The sequence below is a fragment of the Gymnoscopelus braueri genome (assembly GCF_963280865.1).
Source record: "Gymnoscopelus braueri genome assembly, chromosome: 2".
In the NCBI taxonomy this organism is placed as follows: domain Eukaryota; kingdom Metazoa; phylum Chordata; class Actinopteri; order Myctophiformes; family Myctophidae; genus Gymnoscopelus; species Gymnoscopelus braueri.
The window spans coordinates 19,775,337-19,801,876 of record NC_137604.1 but is presented as its reverse complement, the minus strand read 5'-3'; the positions used below and the strand labels follow the sequence as shown (position 1 = coordinate 19,801,876).

General features: G+C 41.6%; 1 protein-coding gene across 1 annotated transcript; it reads left to right on the top strand.

Moving 5' to 3' along the window:
- Positions 1-14,046: 14,046 nt before the first annotated feature.
- Positions 14,047-26,107, top strand: cxcl12b (chemokine (C-X-C motif) ligand 12b (stromal cell-derived factor 1)). Its single transcript, XM_080455261.1, has 4 exons — positions 14,047-14,189; positions 17,686-17,803; positions 21,702-21,785; positions 23,215-26,107. The coding sequence occupies exons 1-4, from the start codon at positions 14,123-14,125 to the stop codon at positions 23,258-23,260; spliced, it is 315 nt and encodes a 104-aa protein (XP_080311387.1). The 5' UTR covers positions 14,047-14,122; the 3' UTR covers positions 23,261-26,107.
- The last annotated feature ends 433 nt before the right edge of the window (positions 26,108-26,540 follow it).

Below are 26,540 nucleotides of genomic sequence, written 5' to 3'. Positions count from 1 at the left end.
AAGATCAAAGGGAGGGATATTTGCACTAAATATCAGCACTCCGAAGTGTCTTAAAACGTTTTGCATGAGGCTTGCGGACATGAGTGAGCGGACTTTGCTCTATCATCTCTGTGCGTTTATAGAAGTTCATCAGAACACAGCCCCTCATTACCCTCTCCCATGAGAGGCAGTGGTTCAGTGGATGTGCATGAAATCAACAACATTCCGGGACACAGTTTGAGCAACATCTCAATTGTTTATTCCTCCACTTCTGAAAAATTTAACATTTCATGATGTTTCTTTTTGACGCGGCTCATAGATTCAGCAGAACAGCAATGGAAAATCTGTTTTGATCATCTGGGGCATGTGTCCAACGTGCCATTAACCCATTACTAATAACAACAGTATATGTGAACCAGAATTGCTGTTGGATAAATGCCTATTATGCAATCAAACAGGTACTATTATGAAGGGCCATGAATCATTGAACAAAAATATTGAACCTATTATGTCAAATATTTTGCATCCACCATCCTTTGTAAAGCCCAGATTTTCTTTGAAAAACCAGCCAGGTTTTTCTGCAGAGACGGATTTTGAAATTATGAATGTATCGTTTATCAAGGATACTAATCATTACAGTCCATACACACTGTTGAGGCTGAGGCCAAACACTGTGCAAAGGTTTTCATCAGGTTCTGCAATAACATCAGAGTGTCAACTTATGTCTGCCTTTCTACACGGGAAGTGTGAATGACACTGTGTGTGTGTGTGTGTGTGTGTGTGTGTGTGTGTGTGTGTGCGTGTGTGCGTGTGTGTGCGTGTGTGTGTGTGTGTGTGTTGGGGGGGTGTATCCAATGATGCTGATGATGTATTTGTCTGGGGGACGGGCGGGTAATGGGTTGAGGGAAGCAGCTTGGTGATAAATGGACATCATCTGTATCAAATTTGCATGTGTGTGTGTCTGTGAGTGGGTCCAAGAGTGCGTGCATGCCCATGTTAGCGTGCTTAGCACTCTGTGTCCCCAGAATATCTTGGCAGGTCAGCTGTAGCGTGTTCTTCCAGATCCTATCAAGGCAGTGAACCATCCTGAGTAGCAACTAGTTGGCTAATCGCCTGAAAAGGAGCCTGCTACTGCGGACTGTAGATGGACACAACACATGAATGGGAACAATATCGCAGAATAGGAGAACTAGTGCACAGAAGGTAAAGTGATACAGATGAAGAGATTGGGGGTCAAGAAGACAAATGTTGTAAAAGGACAACGATATAGTTGGGAAAACGGGGAAGAAAAGCAAACAAAAAGTGAGAAAATGAGAAAGGTTCAGATGACATGGTGGCTAGTGGGAAGAGAAAGAGTCAATTGAGAAAGTGCCCACTATCTCCAGTCTTTAGAGTGTGAAGTCTAGAGATTGTGAAGGAGGGAGTGGTGGTGATGAGAGCTCCCACTGTTTGTTGGCTGAACAGCCTGCCAGGCCGGGGTCATGTGACCCTGAGGCCCTTCACAGCATACGGAATATCTCATCCTCGGTTGGCCATGGTGCTGACCATGTTCCACAATAATGCAGCACTCATTTGTGTGTGTCGGTCAAGAGCTACCGAGAAGCCGGCACTGGAAAGACTGTGTGTGTGTGTGTGTGTGTGTGTGTGTGTGTGTGTGTGTGTGTGTGCGTGTGCGTGCGCCCAGTGGCAAAAAGTTCCACAATAACGCAGCATTCATTTGTGTGTGTCGGTCAAGAGCTGCCGAGAAGCCGGCACTGGAAAGACTCTCTGGCTCTGCCCTTGTGCGCGCGCGTGTGCGTGTGTGTGTGCGTGCACGTGTGTGTCCATGCCAAAGCCAACAGACTTCATCCTGATGTGCCAGACACGCATCATATTAAACTGTCGGAGCCATATGAAATTTACATTAAAAAGACACTATCTACTCCTGTTACGCCACAGGATACGACTGAATGCCACTAAGTATATAATGTGTATATACTTTTTACTGCATATTCTATACATCCGGCTGCTAAGTTATCCTCCCCATATATCATACACTCCCCTTTGCTGCTAAACGGTTTATGCCCTTATACTTGTCTTCTTCTTAACCTGTACAATTTTTGTTAATCGTGTATTTAGTTTTGGGATTTTAGAATTTTTGACACTTATACCCGTGTTCCTATTCTGGTTAGAACATTCAGCGAAAATAGCAGATCGACAAGCTCAAAATGTGTGAACGCAACGTGTTGTGACTCACAGCCACACACACACACACACACACACACACACACACACACACACACACACACACACACACACACACACACACACACACACACACACACACACACACACGACACACACATACACGCACACCGACAGAGGGAGGGCCAGGGGCAAACACATACAGTAATCTCCACCTCATCAGGCTTAAGTGGTTCAGGAAAAGGTGTCGATGGGGCTGATGAGTATGATTTTACTGAGGTTGTTAAGGACACTGAAAAGGGGCAAATTCACTCTTTCGAACGCTGCCACGTAAACTGGTGTTTCCAATTTCTCTCCAGATTGTTCTTGGCCTGCGTCAGCCCTGGTCTGAGGTGAATTTAATAAAATGAAATGTGTCAATTTTGAAACGGTGCCTCGATCGCCCGTTGCCATGGGAACGCGTAGAAAGGAGGGCAAAACATGGATGCTGATTAGTGTGTCTATTTCTCTGACAGCACGTAAAGGAGGTGATGTCATCATTAAATAATGTCCACATCCAGATGCAGGCAGCATGTGATGTCAGTCACAGAAAATGGGAGCTGATCCCAAACCTGCTCTTAGGGATGGGCAATATATCAATATTATATTCATATCGTGATATGAGACTAGACATTGTCTGGGATTTTGGATATTGTAAAATCGGGTGTTTACTTATCCTGGATTTAATCACTCAAAAAGAATCCAGAACTAATTAATATAGCTGATCCACAAGTCGTTAAGCTGCTATTTTAACTTTTTGTTATATACCGTATATTAAAAAATTGATATCTTCAAAATACAATTATCTTCACAATATCGATATTGAGGCATTTGTTAGAAAACAATGTCACACACACACACACACACACACACACACACACACACACACACACACACACACACACACACACACACACACACACACACACACACACACACACACACACACACACACACACACACACACACACACACTTACTCACTCACAGAGAGAGGCGGGAGGAGCAATTGCACTTTCACCAGCAGAGCCACACAAACACAGACACGTGTGCTCGCACGTGCACACACGCACGTGCACGCACGCACGCACGCACGCACGCACGCACGCACGCACGCACGCACGCACGCACGCACGCACGCACGCACGCACGCACGCACGCACGCACGCACGCCCTCACGCACGCACGCACACACACACACGCGCACACACACACACACACACACACACACCCTCAGAGTGTAAGTCTTGGTCAGACCACACGCCTGCGGTCACTGAGCGTTCATGGTACATCCCATCCAATTAGAATTTGTGTCATGACAACCATGGCTTCATGTGGCCTCATGTTGGACAGCTGCATGAGCACATCCCAACACACACTCTCCTCTCTCTCTTCTCTCTCTCTCACACACAAATGCAACGCACACACATAATTGATCTTGTAACCAAGGGGGGTGGGGGGGGGCAATGCTACAACTCACTGTCTCTTATTTCTTACTCAACATCCCATAATATATACAGTAAACACACACCCTGTCCTGGACCTAACCTATACAGCACCTGAAACCATGGCGACAGGGTCAGGCACAAACTATGCTCTTGACAAATATACGGTAGAGCAGAGGGACTGAATGTGGCTGTCAAAAAGAAAGAAGGAAAGAGGCAGAGGAGAGAGGAGGAGAGGAGAGGAGGGGCAGGCATTTATTTTCTTTGTTTGGAAAAGCATCCATTGAGCAGAATTTGGTGTCATGCCAGAGTCTGTCCTCCGTGGCCCGGCACAAAGTAAACTGGATTAGTCTTTGAGAGGCCTGTTCTCATATGTAAGTGACAGTGGAAACTTCAAACGTTATTTAGGAGGTGTCTACCGAAAGACTGGCATTTGGGGACAAAAGGACATGCATTCACATGGAAATGACTTTCATTATATTTCAGCAGACATAGCCTATATGGGAAGTTGTGTATGTTAATGATAACACACAGCAAAGTATAGAGTGTTAATTTAAAGCTACAATCTGTACGTTTTATGTCCGATGTCTCCATCTCCTGAATGTCCGAACTACAATAGAGATGGTGGCGCATCTAGTGTCTAATCGGGTGCGCCGTCTGCTTCAAATAACAATGTCAACCAGTAGAGTGTCCTAAGCCAGTGGTTCTCAACCTGTGGATCGGGACCCCCAGGGGGGTCCTCAGATGATTTGCTTAATGTGAAACATTGTTTCCTCACTCAACAGTTAAACAAACTAACATAGTATAAGTGTATACTATACAGGGTATCTGCATGTGACAATTTAAATAACTTTTAATACCTTTTTAATACCTCTAAAATAAAATAAATAAATAAGAAATTAGAATATTACTGCGTCAAAAGTCATCATCAAACTATAGTATAAAAACTGGTCAAAATTAACTAAATTGTCAAATAATATAAGAAAGAAAGAATTGAAAATAGCCGATCTACAAGCTCACAACTTCTCGCAACGCGAGGCGTTGTGAGCTTGCTCAGCAAACAATATTTATCTGTGGAACAGAGTCAAACAAAATGTAATGCCTCAACTCCTACAATTCCAAGTGCTTGTCAGGGTGGGGGGTCCCCAGTTCAAACATGATTATTTTGGGGGGGTCGCGGCCTGAAAAGGTTGAGAACCTCTGTCCTAAGCTACACCAGAGCTATACTGACTTTCTCAATGGAAAGATAGGGAGGCCACCTCTAACCACTGCAGATTATTATATTTTATAACATAGTCTATTGTTTATTCATTAAGATTAGTCCCATATTGTAGCTTTATCTCTGAGAAGTAGGGGTCTAATTTTTACTAATACTAATACAGTTTTTGAAAGTTTTTGAAAGAGAAAGATTGTGTTTAATGGAGGTGAATTGAACATAACATTTTTTCCATCTGTTTCAATACTATTTGAACCCATAGTAATATGATTTAACAAATGTAATAACTGCCCTGAAGATATAACTAGACCATTGAATATTATTTGGGGCATTTACAAGGCAGATCATTTTGTAATATAACGTTTATATTATATAGTTATAGTTTTAACCAACATAAACTCAATATAATACAATACAGTACAATATAATACAATTCAGTAGTACTAATACAATACCGTGCAGTGCACAGCACAGTACAGCATTTGATTTCTATTAACCTGAAGGCTTTGATCCATTAATAATTAATGCGTTGAGTCAACTAATCCATTAGAGTTGCACTGGGGAATACTTGATTCATTACCGATTAATGAAGCATAAAATGTTTGCACAAAATGTTTTCCCTGCTCAGTGGGATACTCCATCTAGCTGAAGTGTGTGTGTGTGTGTGTGTGTGTGTGTGTGTGTGTGTGTGTGTGTGTGTGTGTGTGTGTGTGTGTGTGTGTGTGTGTGTGTGTGTGTGTGTGTGTGTGTGTGTGTGTGTGTGTGTGCAATGAGCGTGGAGCATTGAGGGGGGTACCCCCGGGCCCCCCAAGAGAGATCAGCAGCTGAGACTCAGGAAAAAACATGTGAGCTGATAACAGCAACCGCCCCCCCCACCCCAACCCCCAAAAATAACACATCACACACACACACACACACACACACACGAGCGCGCACAGCCCTCCACCTTAACCCCCTAAACCCCCAAGTTTTATCCTGTTTAGAGAACCCCCCAATAAATAAAACATGCACACGTACAAGCGCGCACACGCGCACACACACACACACACACACACACACACACACACACACACACACACACACACACACACACACACACACACACACACAGGGACAAAACGGAAAGGCCTGTCCAACCTTGTAAACTGCCATTAAGTGTGAGTCAAGGCATTGGCATACATTAGGATAGCTACGCCATTTCAAAAGTACATAATAATTAGACTTAGGATTCCTAATATATTTATTCAACAGCAACATTCGGCTCAATTTCTGCAAATTTCTGCGGATGTTGATTAATGTATATTTGTGTGGTATGAATCACCGCTCTGCTGGTATAGGCCCGGCAATGATTGTGTACTGTTGTTTATCCAAGCCCAGCAGAGGGAAACCTTTCATCTGTCCTGCCACTATACAATAAAACTGAGGACCAGACTCAAACCACTACACAAACACAATAAACCACACTGTGATGGAATGCCATGCCATAGATCCCAACAGGAAAGCAGAGATCTGCTCTCTACAGGAGATCAAGACAAAGATTAGTCTCGTGTTTATTTGGTTGACGTTTAAAGCATAGAAGCCCATGAAAGACATTAATAATGTGTTTGTTTGGGTAGGATATAAGTGGTATGACACACCTGCTTATGAAAGATGATTATCGAGGCTAATGGAATGTGTGCATTGAACGTGCTTTCGATTAACGCTTGGTGCACATTGAGAATGTGTATTGTCCTATAGGAATTCTGTTATGTTCCTCTGATAGAGGCTAAGCCGTTTATAAGAGGGTCTGTGTGTCTGTCTGGGTGCCTGTTCGGAGCTAATGTCACAATCCGCTGGACCGGTCAGTGCCATATATTTCTTGTGCACATACTTTTTACTTTTTTATAATGGGAGATATTGGGGTTCGGAATTTCCTAATCTGGGCACGGATGATGTCATCGGTTAGAGTACGCTCTTTTTCAGAGCCAGGCCTTTAAGGAAGAGAATGGTGTGTTGAATCAAATATGGAGTCATTTATAGGTCATATAGACGACTGGCGTCATAGACTGGCCACATGAAGTCTCAGATCCTCATAAAGGCAAGCCGTTATTGGACCCAGTCTTGTCTTTTTCATTTGATAGATATTTTTCTTGCTAAGTCATTCATCATGCAAAACGTTGGGAAAAAACACACAGTGCTGCATTTTTCTCTTTTTTCTTTCGTTTATTTTTTTTACTCACTAGAACCCCTAAACAAATCTCACACGAGTAGCTCAGTAAAAACAGGGTTGAGATTAACCCCTTGAGGCGTATATATTTCGTAGCTTGTTGAATAGCGAAAATAGCCGATCTACACAAGCTGTGCTCGTAGATTGGCTATTTTTGCTATTTAACCCATTTTTGGCGGGAACCCCTTTTTGTAACTATACCTTTCAGGACGGGAACCCCTTTTGGGGTTCCTGTTGCTATGTACAGTATATAGCAACATCATTTTTTGGTCGTTTTTGAATAAATATTTGACGTTTTTCAGAAAACTTTTTAGATTTAGAAGGAGTTTTTTGGAATCGGCCTCAGGTCTAAATGGGTTAAAAAGAAACTGGCAATTTTGGGCCCAAAGTAGGGACGCCAGGTTGAAAGCGTTTTCGCACAGTGACCTTTGTTTTGGGGTGGCGGTACACCTCAGACGGTGTTGATCTGATGCAGACCATCCACCTGAACCAGACACATCCTCTCCCTCTCTGTTCCTCATCATGACCCTCATCATGGCTGCCATTAGCGGTGGCTCCGTCAATCAGTAGCTGGACCAGAACAAAGCCCCTGGCAGACCCCGCTCCTCTGTAACCCAATACAGGAGACATGAAACGCTGGCCTCTGACCCCATGTGTGATACAAGTGGCAGCGTTGTCCCACAGGCCAGCGGTAACGTGCCAAACACATTCACAATGTCTGGGCGCTAACTGTCACAGCTGGCCTCTGTGGCGTGTTAGCACCGCAGTGGCTAAAGCCCATCTGACATTTGTTGTTCTGTCTCTGCAAATATTCTGTTGAGTGTGATAAAAAAAAGCAGGCTTTTAAACACTTTGATTTATTTGATTTTATTTATTTATTCGCACAATAAAAACAGAACAAAGGTAACATCATTAAAACAACACAGAAATAAGAAATTAGTGACAATATCAGATCTACAAGCTGTGAGCTTAATATTTAAATATTTATAATATAATATATTTTTGCTATTTGTACTGTATATATATGGCTTAAGTGAAGATAGTTTGGGATCTAGTGAGCTAATTTTATATAACTGACTTAAATGACAACATGTTATTTTACCACAGAAAACCCATGGGGAAAATTACAACTCTTTTATGTGTGTGCGTGCATGCATGCTTGTGTGCATGCATGCTTGTGTGCATGCATGCGTGCGTCTACTCGTGCATGCGCGCGTGTGTATGTAACCCTCTCTCCCCTTGCGGGGTTTCTCCTCTAAGGAGGTTGTTCTCACTTGAATGTGTTCTTAGTTGAGTCACACTGGTAAATACATGCTGTAATTCTAATGAATGGGGCGGCTTTGGGGGTGTAAGTGAATTTGTACAGAAAGAAGTGTGACCTTATAAACCCCCTCCTTCCGCAGAGAATATGACAGCAACCCCTTTTGGATTCCAAAGTTCCATCATTCTCAACCCATTTATCAAACATATAAACAAAGTATTCCCTTAAGTTCATATGGCTAAATTGGGTCCCTCTAAAAGGACTTTAAATTGTACACAAGAAAATCCTCAGTGGTAATTTATCCACTCTCTCTGAAAGCGTACAAATGTAACCAAATGGATCTCAGAGTTAAAGCAACACTCAGGATTTTACGGCGTAAAAACTGTATTCTCTTGCTAATTATCTGAGCCGTAAAACAGTAACAATCCAATCTCTAGTGTAAAACCACCTAAGTAAATTCCAGCGGGGTGATTTGAGGTTTGTTTTTTTCACACTGTGGTTTGATCTCCCCACTGTTAATGACAGTTATATTGGGTGGCCCTTTGGCTTACAGTAAACACCCACTCTGTTTTATGGCTTTACGGAAGGGCTGCCTGCAGCCCTGCAAGAGCTCACCCGGCACGGTACCATCGTATGGGCCTTTAAACTATATGAGAATGGGTCTCCAGCTTATATGAAGCGACAGGCGGTCTTTAATGGATTACTGGTGGTGGGCCCAGCATCTCTGTCTGCCTGACAGAGTATACATCACGTTCTGGTTCAGAAAACCTCTGTTTTTTTTATGTGGCAATGGTTCATTTTGTTGGAAAAAGATCAGCACATTGTGACACCTGGTTATTTCTGGAGTGGTGCAGATTATGATAAGGCAACACACACAGCATACGCACGCACGCATGCATGCATCCACACACACAACCGCACGGTGCACGCACACACACACACACACACACACACACACACACACACACACACACACACACACACACACACACACACACACACACACACACACACACACATGCATGTACACACAAATAAAGGCATTTAAACTCACATCTGTGTTCTGTTAAGCTGGCTCCAGACCAATCCAAATCGGCCCGACTTTGGGCCGATTTGGCTTCGGGAAGCGTCGGCCAGTCGGTTAGGGGTCCGTCGGCCAGTCGGTTAGGGGTCCGTCGGGACCTTTTCGGCCGACCCAGAGCCGACCGAACATGTTCAGCTTTTTAGCCGACTGGCAGAGCAGTGGCAGTGACAACAAAGGGCTGTCGGTGTTGCCAGATTATGTGAGAGAAACAAGCGACCATGTCTATGAAAACCTACATTCACTGTTTCTCGTTGTTGCTCCCAGAGAGAGAGAGAGAGATTGATTGATTTGACCTACTTTCGCGCAGTTTTGGTGCGCAACACAACCCTCGTTTAAGTGAATTGCTTTCACCTGCTGCTGCTGTGTGGAGCGCAGTGGTGGAAAAAGTACTCAAATGTTTTACTTAAGTAAAAGTATCAATACTGCAATGTAGAAGTACTTGAGTAAAAGTACAAAAGTATTGGTATCAAAATGTACTTAAAGTACCAAAAGTAAAAGTACTCAAATGTTTGAAAATAGCAGATCTACAAGCTCACAACGCGTCGCTTCGCGACGTGTTGTGAGCTTGTAGATCGGCTATTTTCAAATAGCCTAGGTATAAAATAGAGCTAAAGTGGTTACTGTATGTTTTATAATGTAATAATTTATATCTGCAAAGTAACTAATAACTAAAGTTTTCAAATAATTGTAGTGGTGTAAAAGTAGAATATTTTCCTCAGAGATGTATGGAGTAGAAGTAAAAGTACTGAAAATTAGAAATACTCCAGTAAAGTAAAAAATCCTCAAAAGTGTACTTAAGTACAGTACTTGAGTAAATGTACTTAGTTACTTTACATCACTGGCGGAGTGTGCGCTACAGGGCATATCTCCGCCAAGCCAGGGTGACCTACCCAGGCTCATGAAATTCATATGCAGGCATAGTAGCCAATTAGAATGAAATCTGCAAAAACGGACTCATATACTGATACAGAACCATATATTGGCTATATATTATGGCTGTCGGGTGGAAATCTTGTATGTTCCTTTTTTATTATTATTTAAAAACAATAAAAAATCGTGAAAAAAAAAGAAGCTGTAATTATTAATAATTAAGAAATACTATATTTTAAAGAGTGAAAAATCAACTAAAGTCATTATTAGTGCAAGTTCATTAACATTTCATTTGAATGAAAATTAATTGTGGGTAAAATACATTATGTGAATCTAATGTGATTAATGTGACCCCTACTTCAGTCAGTGAAGTCCAGGGCTGAATGTGACATATTGAGACCTATATAACTAAATATTGGTCATTTGCCAACACATTATTTTGTGAAATAAACGGGTTATATTTCACAGATAGTTATACTATTCTTATAATATATTAAAATACAATGATCCTTAACCTTCAAGTTAAATGCATTATTTCCGTGGACTTAAAAATCATTTTTGGACTTAAAAATCATTATTATTTTTTTGGATGGCCTTCCTGCCCTGGCAGGAAGACCGGGCAGGGCCTTTGTGCCCTCCAAAAAATTACAACACCAAAGGCCAAGTGGCCTTGCCCCTAAAATGACGAAATTCCAGGCTTGAATGCAATAGATGTACTCTGAGTCTGTTACAAGTAAAAGTCCAGAATTCAACATTTACTTGAGTAAAAGTACTAAAGTATTGGTATAAAAATGTACTTAAAGTACCAAAAGTAAAAGTACCAAAATGTTTGAAAATAGCAGATCTACAAGCTCAGAACGCGTGCATCGCAACACGTTGTGAGCTTGTAGATCTGCTATTTTCAAATAGCTTATAGGTATAAAATAGGGCAAAAGAGGTTAATGTATGTTTCATAATGATTTATATCTGCAAAGTAACTAGTAACTAAACATTTCAAATAATTGTTGTGGAGTACAAGTATAGACAATTGGAAATACTCCAGTAAAGTAAAAGTACCTCAAAATTGTACTTAAGTACAGTACTTGAGTAAATGTACTAGTTACTTACACTACTTAGACTAGCGACCACTTTGTGGAAGCTAATGGGGATCCTAATAATTAATAAAGAATAAAGAAGAATAAAGAATACACCACTGCACGTCAGTGAAGAAAAAACGCTGGGAACATAAGTGGCTTTGCAGGGAAACAAGCCCAAAGTCGCTTATAATAAGCAGACCTGGCAACGCTGGCAGGCTAAAAGTCAAATTAGCACATGAATGGCCAGTCGGCTGACAGACTTAAATGCCAACTTTTGCCAACCGAATACCAGTCTGTTGCAGTCTGGAGTAGTCTGCAATAGTCTGGACGAGTCTGTTTGGTGCGGAGTTACCTTTAGACTGTCCCTCGCTATTTAAGTCCCCTTTCTGCTAGATGAAGTTGGAGGTTCTCAGACCAACATCTATCAGACCGTTAGGACTTATTGCTTTGGGAACCAGCGTTTGAGATCTGTCCCACAAGACACTATTACATACCCACCTGTTACAGGACTGATTCCATTATTATCACCTCTAAAAATCCTTTACATTTTGTCTGCACTGTGTGTATATACCAACACCACAGCTGATAGACCCAGAGGCATCCAATGGACTCTATTCTCCCAGCTGGAAGATCTTGACTTCGCTGACGATCTTGCTCTCCTATCAACCAACCACAACAACATGCAGGCTAAAACTGACAGGCTTAACAACTTTTCCAGACAGGTCGGACTCAGTATCAACACCTCCAAAACACAAGTGTTGTGTGTCAACACCATCCCCACAGGACCCGTCCTGGTTGATGAGGAACCACTTGCGTTTGTGGAAGATTTCACTTATCTGGGCAGCCTCCTCAGTAAGGACAGCGGGGCATCAGAAGACATTAAGGCAAGGCTGGGAAAGGCTCAGGGCGCCTTCTCCCAACTCCGTTCAATCTGGAGATCAAAGCAGTACAGTCTTAAAACCAAGATGCTCCTATACAACAGCAATGTCAAGTCTGTTCTGCTGTATGGTTCCGAGAGCTGGCGAGTGGTCAAAACAGACATGAGGAAAATGGAAGTGTTCCACAACAGATGCCTCCGACGAATATGCCAGATCTTCTGGCCTAATAAAATCTCCAATAATGAACTGTACAAACATACAAGGAGCCGGAGCATCACCAAGGATATTACACACAGACGCCTGAGATGGCTGGGACATGTGCTGAGGATGGAGCAGGACCACATCACAAAGGTTGCCTTAAAATGGACACCTCCAGGCAAAAGAAAACCTGGGAGGCCCAAAACCACCTGGCGCAGAACTGTGACACAAGAGCTGGAACAAGTGAACCTGTCATGGGGAGAGGCGCAACATGCTGCCAGGGACCGAATGCAATGGAGAGCGCTCATTGAAGCCTTATGTCCCATTGGGGACGAAGAGGAGTAAGTAAGTAAGTAAGTGTGTATATACGCTATGAAGATACAAGCAGTGGTTGGCCGAAAGGGGCAGTGGATTATCTCCTTCTTTTGTGGCCATTTAGGTGTACAATGATACCCATGCTGGAAAATTCTGATTTTTGGGAGGTTTTAGTCTAATCTGCCAAAGACTCAATAGTCAATATCACACAATTCCTACCAAATGGAGCCTTACGGATCTGTTGCTCTGAAAGTATTCAAATTGAACCAAATGGACCCGTAAGGGGTTCATTGAAGAAAAGACACTCACACTTTTACAGTGCAGGATCCAATGCCTCTCTGCTCGGCACTCACCATTGAGAAAGATGAATGTCAGGTAAATCCTTGTGAAAAATGAGCAGATGTTGTTCTTATTCACTTTTCCTTTTTGACTCATCTGTCATCACTGACCATAAAAAATGTGGAGTTGCTGTTTGTTGGAGAGGAATTGATTGTAAGTCAGTGAGAACAGTCCAGCGGAGCTCAGTGAAGACATGAGGCAGACATAAAGCTTTGGAGCAGAGCCAGAGGACCGGGAGTCAACAGAGAGAGAGAGAGAGAGAGAGAGAGAGAGAGAGAGAGAGAGCGCGAGAGAGAGAGAGAGAGAGAGAGAGAGAGAGAGAGAGACTAGAGAGAGGGGTCAGATGCCCAGTAAAAAGCTAAACAACAGTCAGCTGAAGTATACAACATTGGCACAGCAGCAGGGAGCACTGGCTTTGAAAACAGTCTGACTGATTGACTGGCGGGACATGGGGAGGTGTGTGTGCGCATGAGTGTGCGTGCGTGCGTGCGTGTGTGTGCGTGTGTGTCTGTCTGTCTGTCTGTCTGTCTGTCTGTCTGTCTGTCTGTCTGTCTGTCTGTCTGTAATTGAGTGAATGCAGAGAGTAGCAGATGGGGGAGATGGCATCAGAAAGAGCCGGGGAGAGGCAGATGACAGACTGAACTGAACCAAAGCGAGTGAAAGTAAAGACTAACCAAGAATAGAAAAGAGAAGGGGGGGGGGGGAGAGAGAGACAGAAAGGGAGAGAGAGAGAGAGAGAGAGAGTAGAATTCCCCTTAGACTCTCTCCTTGATTTCCAGCCAGTACATTTTACAATGGAGGAAGTCTGCTACTCCGTTGTCTGCCCTGCTCTCATGCTGAGTCCCTCCTCCCTCCCTCCCTCCCACCGCCTCCTGAGAAAGTGGGAGTCTCTCTCTCACTCTCTCTCTCTCTCTCTAGCTGGCTTGCTCTCATCTCTACAGATTTAAGGTAGTGCTGAGGAGAGCAGGCAGCCACACTGTGTCCTGGATTGTAGCAGAGAGCAGCCCTCCTTGCATACTGTGAGCCCACCGTCATGGATGTCAAACTGCTGGCTCTGATGGCACTGCTGGCCGTGGCCACGCACGTACCAACCTCCAATGGTAAGACTGGGTGATGATTATCACATTTTTATCTATTTTTTGGGGTTGGGATTTCTTGATTTGATTTGACTTGATTTACACGTAATGTGCTGTGATATTAGTTCAATAATTCTTGAAATAAATGTTTACTGTTGAAAAGTGTTTGGAGCATCCTTTGTCTGGGCATTATGGTTTTCTCCAAGGTTACTTACTACATTGCTTGGTTGTCTGGGATGCTGTCTATCAGTGAGTTTTACACTTAGAATAAATGCATTCACTAAATGCCTAATTATGGAATGCAATATATAGTTGGGAATATTTAAACAAAAATCTTAACACTTCAATTATGTAAGTTGTGGGTTTTTTAATAACATGTTGCTAGTAGTGTTCACATTCATTGTTCAGTTGGACTTTGAAGGTCTTTAGAGTTATGTATCTTTTCATTTTGTGGTGGAAAGACAAGCTTCCTGGCTAATAACTCTATTGTCACAGTATTCATTTATCTCAACACTTTGGTATCCTGCTCTGATGTGGTTTCTGCTTTGGTCTTTTGAATATTATACAATACATGAATGGATACATTCAATATACTGTCTATAGCCACCATTTGAAAGTTCCGCCACTATGATAAAACGATTACTGGCATTCCTGGCTTACATGATATTGTAATTTTAAAACATGTAATCGTATAATATATAATATACTTTTCGTTAAATGACCAAACTACATTTGATTAAAAGAAATTGAATGAAATTCTTCATATCATAGGGGTGAAGTGCAGAACTGAATTAACCATTGCATTAATCCCTTACATCGTATGATAAGAAAAACAAGTCAGAGTTGAGTTGAAATACCCAGGCATATGTTAAGCTTGTTGTTTCTACCCCGGTGAGCATCTCATTGCATATTAAAGAGAAGGCCTAGCCTAAAATGTTTGTATTTGTCTTTTCTCCTTGCTTTCTTTTAATTAGTTTCTAATTAGGGATCAACAATGCAGCACTGATAGCTGTGGATGCTCTCTTGCAGCCCTGGTGCTGTAAGCCGCATAATGATTTCCTAGTTAGCATGAGAAAAGAGTCGGATAGCTAGTGAATTGTGAATTTTGGCTTACACTGCTCAGGACTTTGGCTAAATTTGACATTGCATTGAATGTTGTGTAATACAAGGAAACGTTTCAGCCACACAAAAAGTTAGTTTTTGTGCTTTTGTAGTTCATGGAGTTCTTGAGTTCTTGAGCTATCTAAGAAAGCTGACACATTTACGAGTGTATGTTCAGGAGGTGTTCTCTTACTTTTTGGGATATGTCAAATAAAAACATATTTATAGATGTTTTGGGGATTTTAAAATGGGTTCACACTGATGTCCAACCCCCATTGCCTCTTGTTTAACAAGTCTTCTTGTTCAGAAGACCATGTATGAATAAAGGCACCATGGGTGATGTTTAGTCATTCTAAGAATGTACTTGAGGTGATTTCTTTAAGGGGTTTTAATTCTGTGCTTAAGCTCCGAGGCATTCTTTGGTAAATGGAAGGAATATTGGAAACTCCAGTGTTGCTGAACGTTGAGGGTCCTTCTCCATTAGAGTGGCAAAGGCTGAATGCATACAGAGTGAAAAGCTAAAATTACTTCTGTGAGACTGAATAGTGGCCAGGCCAGGGTGTGATGTGTGTGTGTGTGTGTGTGTGTGTGTGTGTGTGTGTGTGTGTGTGTGTGTGTGTGTGTGTGTGTGTGTGTGTGTGTGTGTGTGTGTGTGTGTGTGTGTGTGTGTGTGTGTGTGTGTGTGTGTGTGTGTGTGTGTGTGTGTGTGTGTGTGAGAGAGGCAGGCCAGATAGTGTGCAGCACGCTAATCTCTTTTTAATGACTGTGTTGTTAGGAATATTGGCAGGTACTCTTATATACCCTCATGCATTGTAAAGGCATTGGACACATTAGATTAGGTGTGTTTATAGTAATGAGTTTCATTGTAAAAAGAATGCATGCAATGTAAGTTGTTTTAGTTCATGCTGATTCTTCAAAGAAGCGTGGTTGTATGATTTTGTTTATGATATGATTTTTTTCTCCTTTTAGTCATCAAGCAAATGTTTACATTTGTTTTGAAATATGTTGTTTATCTAATAGCAATCAAATGATCTATTAGGTAGATGACCTAGAAACCTTGAATAAGGTTTAGTTTGACTGAAATAATAAACATAGTCAATTGATGTTAAACAACCCTGAAATAACTATATGATCTACAGACTGATTTTATTTACTTGGTCCTGATGTCATATCTAGTCCTTCCACTTACAAACATATTCTGCCACATTTGAGGCATTTAAAATTTAAAAGCGACACTTCTGTTGGAGTGGGCATGATGTTTTGTCAGTGAACAGTGTACATGTATTCGCGCACTCTCTCTCTCTCTCGTGTGTGTATGTGCGTGTGCGTGTGCGTGTGTGTGTGCGTGTGCTTGTGTGTGTGTTCATGCATGCATGTGAAGTTCTCTTATGTTCTGTTATTTGCTCCCTCAGGGATCATTTACAATGTCATATACAGCAGAAACTCTGTCGTACATTTAATTACAGCCTGAAAATGATGACTGTTATTTTTTTCCCTGAGTAATAAAAAAAGAAAGAAAGACAGAATAATACTAAATATTTTCTACATGAGTTGTGGGTCAATAAACTAACACTAGTCTTACCTTATATTTCTTATTCTTTATCACCAAACCCTAACTTATAGCGCATAGACTACACGACTTTTCTTAGGATTTTCAGTCCATTATTTATATACAGTATCTTAAGAAAATCACACCTGGTGTAGGAACATCTTGTGTGCCCATGACCACAGTCATTTAATGTGACACCCTCAGGCACCTTCAACAGATTAAATAAAAAAAAGTCTATGCATACTGTGACATGGAGGCCCATGTTAATTGTGCTGAAGGAAACGACCCAATTTTTGTAATGCCCCCATTTTCTATGACATTTTTCTAGTTAATTCCCCGCTCTTTACAAAAATATATGGTTCCAATCTGAGAGTTTTTGAGCCAAAATGTAATAGTCCAGTCATAGACTTGGAGCAGTCATTTGTCAATCATTATGTTCGCCAGTGCCTTCTGTTGTAGTACTTTTTTCTTTGTCTTTTTCATATCTTTAATTCCCCTTCTTTATACATAACAAAATAAAAAAAATCTCCTTTTATGAAGAAAATGTGTTAATGCATAAAATGCTGAAAGAGCCCCTTTTCACAAATCTTGGAAAAAAAGTTGCTTTTAAGGCCCAATCCTGGCATGGCATCTATATTGAGGTTGAATGCCCCCCAACCCCCTCAATGCCCCCCATGCCAGGTACCCTCATGGATCAATAGAAGTTGGAATCGCGGTGAAAAGCCATGAGGGAATCCCGAAATGAGCCTGACATTCCTATTTGCCTAGTTAGACAGCCTTTTGAAAAGAAAGAGCGGAAACTGTATTCCTTCTATTTGACATGCTTGCTGACTAAAAGTTGTGTATTGTGTGTTCTGTGTGTTTGTATAGCCAAGCCCATCAGCCTGGTGGAGAGATGCTGGTGCCGTTCCACACTCAACACGGTCCCGCAGAGGTCCATCAAAGAGCTCAAGTTCCTCCACACGCCCAACTGTCCCTTCCAAGTCATGTAAGTCATGAGGACTAAATGTTTTACATTAACTGCGCATGAACCCTAGCGTCCATATAATGGGGACGAACATTCAGCGGAAATAGCTGATCTACACGCTCATGACGCGAGCTTGTAGATCAGCAATTTTTTGGCGAAGAAGAGGGGGGAAACGGAGCGGGCCTAGTATAGACCCCTGGGGGACTCCGGGGGAAGTACAGTATAGGGTTTAAGCGGTTAAGAAACCTTTGGTGTTGTGAACAGAGGAGAAACACAACTTCTAACATGCTGTGTTCAGTGACTCTTTTCTTTACATTGCTCTGGTGTGAGTGGCTGGATTAAAACTCAAAAACTGTGGCAGAACTGTGACTTTAAGAATAAGTAGAATGTAGTCTTCAGTACTGACCAAAGCATCTATCAGTACTTCTAGATTCAAGTTAGAGCACCAATACTCAGTCTGTATGGATTAGAACAACATGATCCATGCAGAGTGAGGAAGGCACTCGGGGGACCATTTTTGTTTTGCTAAGGAAACAATCATTAGGGGTCAAAATGATTACCTTTGTATTTCTGCTGACCCTCCGTGTCCCTCATCCACTCTTTTTTTTATTTCCCTTCCAAGCCGCCCAGAAAGATTTAGTATAATGCCAATGGTCTGGAACACATTAACCAGAATGACTCCTTATTTGTAAACCTATAGAAACCACACTGGCAAAAGCCCCACAGCTAAGAAAGAGCGTTGGGGGGGTAACTCTTCGAAGGGGTAACGGAGTGGCAAAAGGTCAGAGAGGATGCATAGTACCCCCTCCTTTACCCCCTTTCCCTAGAAGCATGCATGAATCGGAGGAGTCAAGAAGTCACTTAAATGACTTCTTGACTCCTCCGATTCAGCCCCACGAGGCTGCAGGGGAGAAAGGCAGGGTGCTGCTCTGATATCTCTGTTGGCGCAGATGAAAGACAGGCAGCGACACTAGCCCCCCCCACATCCCCCTGTCCCCCCATGGCACCCCCCACCCACTGTGCCCCGGCATGCTGTTGGTATTAACTTGCTGTGAAGTAATTACTACCTGCTGGTTGCGGAACTCCAGGCCCTCACATTCCAGCCAAGACAATTAGGGTGGACTATTGGTCAGTCAGTCAGCCAGTCAGTCAGTCAGCCAGCCAACCAGCCAGCCAGCCAGCCAGCCAGCCAAACACGCAGACAGATAAACAGGATGGCGGGAGACACATCAAAACACTTGAAACCTCCCAAAAGGATTAGCCGGCCACCCCCCTAATAAAATAAAAGGGAAGGGAGACATCCCTTTAGGACAAACAAACAGAGGTCCCGTTACGTTACGCAGCTGTTTGGTTTACTGAATCAGATGTGTGCCAGAGGGATTTCTACAAGTGATGCTCCTGAAACCGCTCTTTTAGATTTGGGGGGAAAACCTGGCCATTTGTTCACCTGCTCTGTGTGTGTGTGTGTGTGTGTGTGTGTGTGTGTGTGTGTGTGTGTGTGTGTGTGCGTGTGTGTGTGTGCGTGTGCGTGCAAATACACACCAAAAGTGGTATGGGGGGGGGGGGGGGGGGGCATGTTAAAGAGAGAGGAGGACGGGGCATGATTAAAGGGCGGGGCACAATTTAAGTCAAGCGGCTGTGTTGAAGGAGAGATTTGTCACAGGGAGGAATGTTTAATTTGCAGGGTCGTGTGATACAGGCGGAGAGTGAGAGAGAGAGAGAGAGAGGCGGTGAAACGCTACCCCTCAGAGTTGTTAACTCTCAAACACGACCTCTTGCCACAGAGGTGTGAGATCCATGTGTTTGGAGGGGAGAGCCGGGGGGGGGGGGGGGGGGGGGGCTCCTCCTCTCATGTCCCACCTATTTACTCCAAGGCACTCACACATCGGAAAACCCACCACCCAGCGGCGTGCGATAACAGAACAAATCCTTCTTCTAAACATTTTGGCTCGGATCTCCATCAGCAGGCCGAGCCTTCATTCACAGAAACATACACTTTCTGGGTGCCCAGAGCTGTTAATCATAAAGTACAAATCATTGGGACATCCTAACTGGCCCCTGTAGCCCCTGTATTGAAGTCAATTGAGTTCAATGTTTGTAATTTACAAAGAATTCAATTGTAGATTATAAGATAATACATAAAAGTTATTAACCCCTATAAGACCAATTTTATACTTAAAATGTTTGTAAAAAATCTAATCTAGCCAATCTACAAGCTCACAACATGTGGCATCACAACGCTTTGTGAGCTGGTAGATCTGCTATTTTCCTCTCTGATCTGCTAGTTGACAAAATACAAATTTTCGGCCATAATGACATGCCCAAAATAGGGACGCCAAATTGGAGAGTTTGTTTTGTTTTTTCCCCACAGTAATGAATGAGGTAGATATCTCGTTTTTTTCATGCTTGTAGTGATGTGTGTTGTGTGCCTCCCTTACAGCTGTCCCAGAGTGGAAACAGAGAGCTGTGATTCTTCACTCCTGTAGTTAGGGTGACAGCCTGTTATGTGGAGTAAATCCCGTGGTTTAAAGTGGGATGTGTTGTGGGATGTTCTGAGGTTTTTAGGGATTAAGTTGAGCTGTTTCTAAGGCGTGCAGCCATAAAGCTTCAGTTATTATTCTGATATATTGCCACACCACTGTGTCAATTTTGAACTTGAGGTGGACAGAATGGGCTTTGCAGAAGAAAAAAAAAGATTTATGCTAGACACTTAGTGTGCTATAGGCAATTTGTATTTCACTCTAGTTTTCACTCTATAGAATTTGTGTTTCTTTATTTATTAGAGTTAACAGAGGTCAGTTGATATTAAATTGCCAGAAATGTGATTTTTCCCTGCTGTAGTTAGGGTGATAGAGATTATGTGTGGTAATCTTTTGGTTTATACTGGGATGTGTTGGGGAATTTTCAGGGATTAAAGTGATCTGTTACTGACATGGATTGTCATAAAACCACAGATATTACATAGACATATTGCCATAGACATTAAGAAGTGTAGCCTACATAAATAAAGACTTCTCTGAGGTTATCTGTATTTATACACATAATATCAAACTGTTCTGCCTGTAACAGCAGACTACATTTATACTTCACACATTACAGCATTTTCAAGGATGTAAAATAGAGTTATTTGTGTTTCTATATTTGTAAAAAAAAAGAAAATATGTGGGTACTAATTAATGAGCTGTCTGCTGAGGCAGCAGAATATTACTGTAAAGTATGGAAATACCCAGATTTAAACTGGAATGTGTTGCTGGACGTTTTGAGTTTTTAGGAAAATAAAATGTCTGGGCTGAATCTTCAGAAAACCTTGTTTAGATCCACCAATGGCAAACCTTGCGAAAGATCGAAAATAATTAAATGTGCCACTCACATTTCACATTCACAGTGTCTTGAATGGTCTGGTTACGGTTTGGATGTTGAAACATGACCATAGATTAAAACAGTTAGGGCCCAAAGAATTGGATAGAAGTACACTATTACAGGATGTTGAGCTGACAGAGAAGTATGCCAGATGTAGAGGGCAGCACACTGCTGTATTGTATCTGATTAGAAAGCATGGAGGCTTGAAATAACATGGTATGGATGGCTGAAAAATCATACCTTCTCTCACTCTCACACACACACACACACACACACACACACACACACACACACACACACACACACACACACACACACACACACACACACACACACACACACACACACACACACACACTCATACAGTAGTGTATATAATTTCTTCTCCAATATCGAGGAGTAGAAACCCCCCAAAAATCTCCATTCTGTTGCATTCTGCATTCTGATAAAAACCTGTATGTTAAAACGCATTTAATAAATACACATGAATTGACTTTGAATTTTCTTTCTCTCTCTCTATTTCACTCACTCCTCTCTATCTCCATCCCTCCTTTCTCAGTGCCAAGCTGAAGAGCAACAGAGAAGTGTGCATCAACCCAGAAACCAAGTGGCTTCAGCAGTACTTAAAGAATGCCATTAACAAGTAAGAAAAGAAATACTCTCTCTCTCTCTCTCTCTCTCTCTCTCTCTCTCTCTCTCTCTCTCTCTCTCTCTCTCTCTCTCTCTCTCTCTCTCTCTCTCTCTCACACACATACACACAGAAACACACGCATGGTTCTTGCAAAGCAGAGATAAACAGACGCATACCATTAACACAGCCCTGTTCAAATCCATGGTGGCAATTACTCTCGGAAATCACCAAGTTGGTTGATAAAAGCGACTGACTTATTAACAGTGAAATGACTTGCATCACCTGAAAACAGTGATAAATCCGGCACTGATATTTCTGCACTGTCATTTCTCGTGTGCAAATGTCTGAAATTGTGATTAAATATTGCAAAGAACACTAAAAGGGTATCAGTAAAGGCAACATTGGCCCATTTTGACCATCTCAGATGGTGAGATTGTGAGATATTTTAGGCACATAAAAGATATATAGCTAACATCTAACATTTTTTATTTTCATGAAAGCATTATTCAATGTATTTATAATTTCTAACAACACATTTACTGTTAAACTGTCAGTTGTAGGGAGCAGGTTCATTGGTTTTGACACCCAATGGGTAAACAATGGAGGCTACACTAACTACAGCATCTCAGAATATTTATTCTTGAATGAGTTATACAGTTCAAATGTTTGTGCAATAAACCTAACCATGTGTCTCCTGATGAGAATCAACTGGCTAGGATGTTCTCTTGAAGCGTCACAGACACGTACAATAAAAAGGCTGAAAAGGTGACATTTTCAAAGACATCACATAGTTACACAGTAAAATCCTCAGTGAACTTTTTTTAACCAATCTGTATGGCAGAGTATGTTCATGTTGTATATAACTTGTACATCTGCAGTGGTTGGAGTTTGTCTCCCTAGTACTCTTCCATTGAGAAATGTAGACGCTGGTGTCGGGTAGTTGTACACCTACTGGTTGACAAGTGGTATTGCCTGAAGCTCATAAGCGCAATATCACCCCATCTCGACCAAGTAGGGATTCTGCCTTGACAGAGCGGTAGATATTTGGTCTTCCACTCCTGAGACCGGGATTCGAATCCCCAGTAAGACATGAAACCTACGGACTGAGGATTTTACAGACCAGCGTTACATGAAATTCTTAACTGGTTTGGTAACGGATGTATAGCTAAACAAATGTAACCACTTAAACCATATACACTTTGTTGACCGGGGTCCCCTAGGGGTCTATACCTCCCTTTTCCCCTCCACACCAAATGTGTTCGCCGAAAATAGCTGATCTACAAGCTCACAACGGGTCAAAACGCGACCTGTTGTGAGCTTGCAGATCTGCTATTTTTGCCAAATGTTTGCCTATTATGACATGCCCAGAATAGGAGCATGATGGTCGATGTCGCCCTATTAGGAGCAACTTATTCATGTGTCCTCTCAAATTGTTCTGCAGGGTGAAGAGATCCAGAAGACGTAACAACAACAACAAAAATAACTAAGAAGCCGGGGACGGGTTGCAGACCGAAAGGCCTGGCGACCAAACTTGTATACCTCCTCTCTCTACTGCTACGGATGTATATGTCACACGCGTACCTGTCCGCCTCCATGGACCGCTTGCAGAACCAGCACTTGTTCACCACCAACCCATGCCATCGTGCAGCCTTGTTGCTGCTCCCTGCCTGCAGGACATGATGGCTTCACCCCACGCTGTCACCTCTCCTAGCTTCACCATCAGCACCAAGTGCAATTATACCTTGTTGTATTAGAATGTCAGGATGCATGACAGTCATGTCTGTCAAACTGTGTAACGTGTGACTGAATGTTTTTTTTAAAGTGCATAAGCGTTTGTGTGCGTGTGTGTATGTATGAATGTGTTGAGCGTATGTGTGTGTAGCCTACATGTACTAACTCTGAATGTGTCTGTATATAGTATTTTCTGACTTCATGAGGCTGTAAGGGACAATATGAATTCTGAACTCTTGCATGCAGGGCTTTGTGGGTAACCCCAGGAGTAGGAGTTTGGGGCGAGGGGACACGTGGCAGGGGCACAGACTGGCCAATGAGGTTAGCTTACTCCAAAAGAGGTGACCAATCAGGGAAGGATATGCTGTTCGTGGTCTAACAAGCTTGCTGCAACATCAGTGATAAACATTAGTTCACAAAAGCTACTAAAAGATAAGCACTGATTTAAGAGGTGCTATATATAATGAGTCAGAGCCATTGACATAAATGTATTTCATGTCTTTGAGTGGAGAGATCATTTGGTGCAATGTCTTGCATTGACCCATAACTTTTGAATGTTCACAAATCATCAAAAGAGAAGACATACAAAACACTGTTATGTTATCTTGTGTATGAATTGCAAAGTTAATATTTGCTGAGTAACTGTGTTTTAGATCAGCTCACAATCATTGGCACTGCTGTCATACTGAAAAGGATTGCAATGAAAAGGGTCTTTAAAAACATATCAATGCTGCTCCTTTATTGATTAATCATCCACCATTCCACAAGTCAAATCAGAAACCAAATATTTATTTAACAAAAGTGTCAACCTCAGAACATTTTTATTAACACATAAATTCAATGCCTATAACCATGTGTCTTAATATAGTTCAATGCATTACGCAGTTTAGTAAGGGACCTGGTTAAAATATTGTAAGAGCACAGGGATTTAAAAGCAGATTTTTCATACCAACACCTGTCCTTCGTTGGAATATAAAGCTATGTTTATTGCCACACAAAATACCTGAAATGTTAACATCACATGTGAATGTTCATCCAGGAACATGGAGAACATTCTTTGATTATACTTTTTTTTATCTACAGTATATTTTTGAGCCACTTTATTATCGGTTGCGTCTTTTAAATGTTATGATTTTTTTATGTTTGAATTTTGTATACTCTAGGTTAAATAAAAACAAAAACACATTCTAAGGCTATTGTTCAAGCAGTACTAAATGAAGGCATTTCCAGAGAGGACTGTGCTATAAAACAGTATTACTAATATTTTGTTTTGTCCTTACAGTTGTAATCACAGACATCTGTGAATTCCTCATTTTTGTGCATTGAGTTTAAGCAGCTAAATGAATGGAAGGGATTTTTCTTCTCTTTTAAATAATCCAGACGAGAAAAGAAACTACTGGAAATAAATATGGGTCTCATTACAACAAATTAGATATCTTTGATTTTGTACCGGGGGGTACAGTATAGTGTATCGTTATCATCCAGTCTCATCTGGGACACATCCTCAGTTTTAGGTTGGATAAATCTAATAAATCTGTGTAAAAAGGTCCCACATGCTGAATTACATCTAAAATCTAACTCTGCTGTTATCATTGTTACTTGAGTTGAGCCAGGCAATTATCAACGTCAACCGGCACCGTCATTCCTCTTGAACAGCAGTAATTGCGTTTGTTGAAATAATTTTAGCGAGGCTGAAATATGATGTGTCGACGGGGCCGTTGAGCTGAAACGGAGAACAATACCTTTAAAGTGGGGATCGTGGGACTAACATATGCTTTCAATCAAGCCACTCCCAACACCCGCACGTGCATTTTGTGCGCGCGTCTATTTTTCTTAACTGTTGCCATGCTCCACATTTTGAGTCATCTTGTTTTTTTTATATCAATTGTTAGATGTCAGTGTGATGACTATTTTGGCCTATTCAGTTATTAATACCACATTCTGTATGCTGCTGTCGGATAGAAACCTTGTGTGTCAAAAAAAGAAATCCTTTTTGAGAAAAAATAACCTGAGTTCCAATGGATCCAATACAGTTATTATTTAGTCACAAGCTCTTGGTTAAATATTTATAATAATAATATTATAAATATATACCACAGTCAGACTTAACCACTTTCAACTTAGCCTCCCTATGTTGGCATTGGAAGAAAAATGGAAATATGGAGATACAAGGTTTCTGCCCGACAGCAATGACATGCTATTTCATGGAAACTTGTGCCCCAATATCTAAAATATTAGCATGATGTCATCTCTGGCCATCAATGTTCTAACTCTAACTCTAACTCGCTATACAGGGCATTAGATAGTTTTTATTGTGATCAAATAAAACTTATATTTGGACCAAATTAATGTACACAAGCATCCACAATTATGCACATTTGCTATAGTGTGTATACAAATTGCTCGTTATGGTGCATTATGTTCTACTTTTGACCCCAAGACAATGTGAAATACTGGGTTGATTGATTGAGGCAGCTTCTGGTGCGTTTTCTTCATCTAAAGATATGTTACATTATTATTACCCTCTGTATTTTCACTGTTTGTAAGCCGAGAAGCAATATCATAGCTACGATACTCACTTCCTTTTTAAATAAACTTCTATACATTTGTATTTTGTAATCCTTTGTTTTTCTCAATTATATTTTGCAATACTTGTATGAATATCTACTGAACTGTTATGTTTGTCTTTAACCACTTTTAACCTGGCAACCCTATTTTGGGCATGTCACAAAATCTTCAAAAATGGCAAATATAGCCGATCTACAAGCTGACAACACGTCACATTGTGATGCATTGTGAGCTTGTAGATCGTCTATTTTCGCTATTCGTCGCACAGCAAAGTATTAGAGCTTAAAGTGGTTAGGCCTAAGATAGAAAGGCCTAAGAGTGTCTACTCCGTTTAAAAAAATAAAACTTTACTTGTCAAGAGTATCACAAGGAATTACATAATTAGATTTGATTGTAACAAATACCTGAGACTACACCACACCCCAGACAGGTGGAACAATAACCACATGCAACCACATTCTTCTGCAC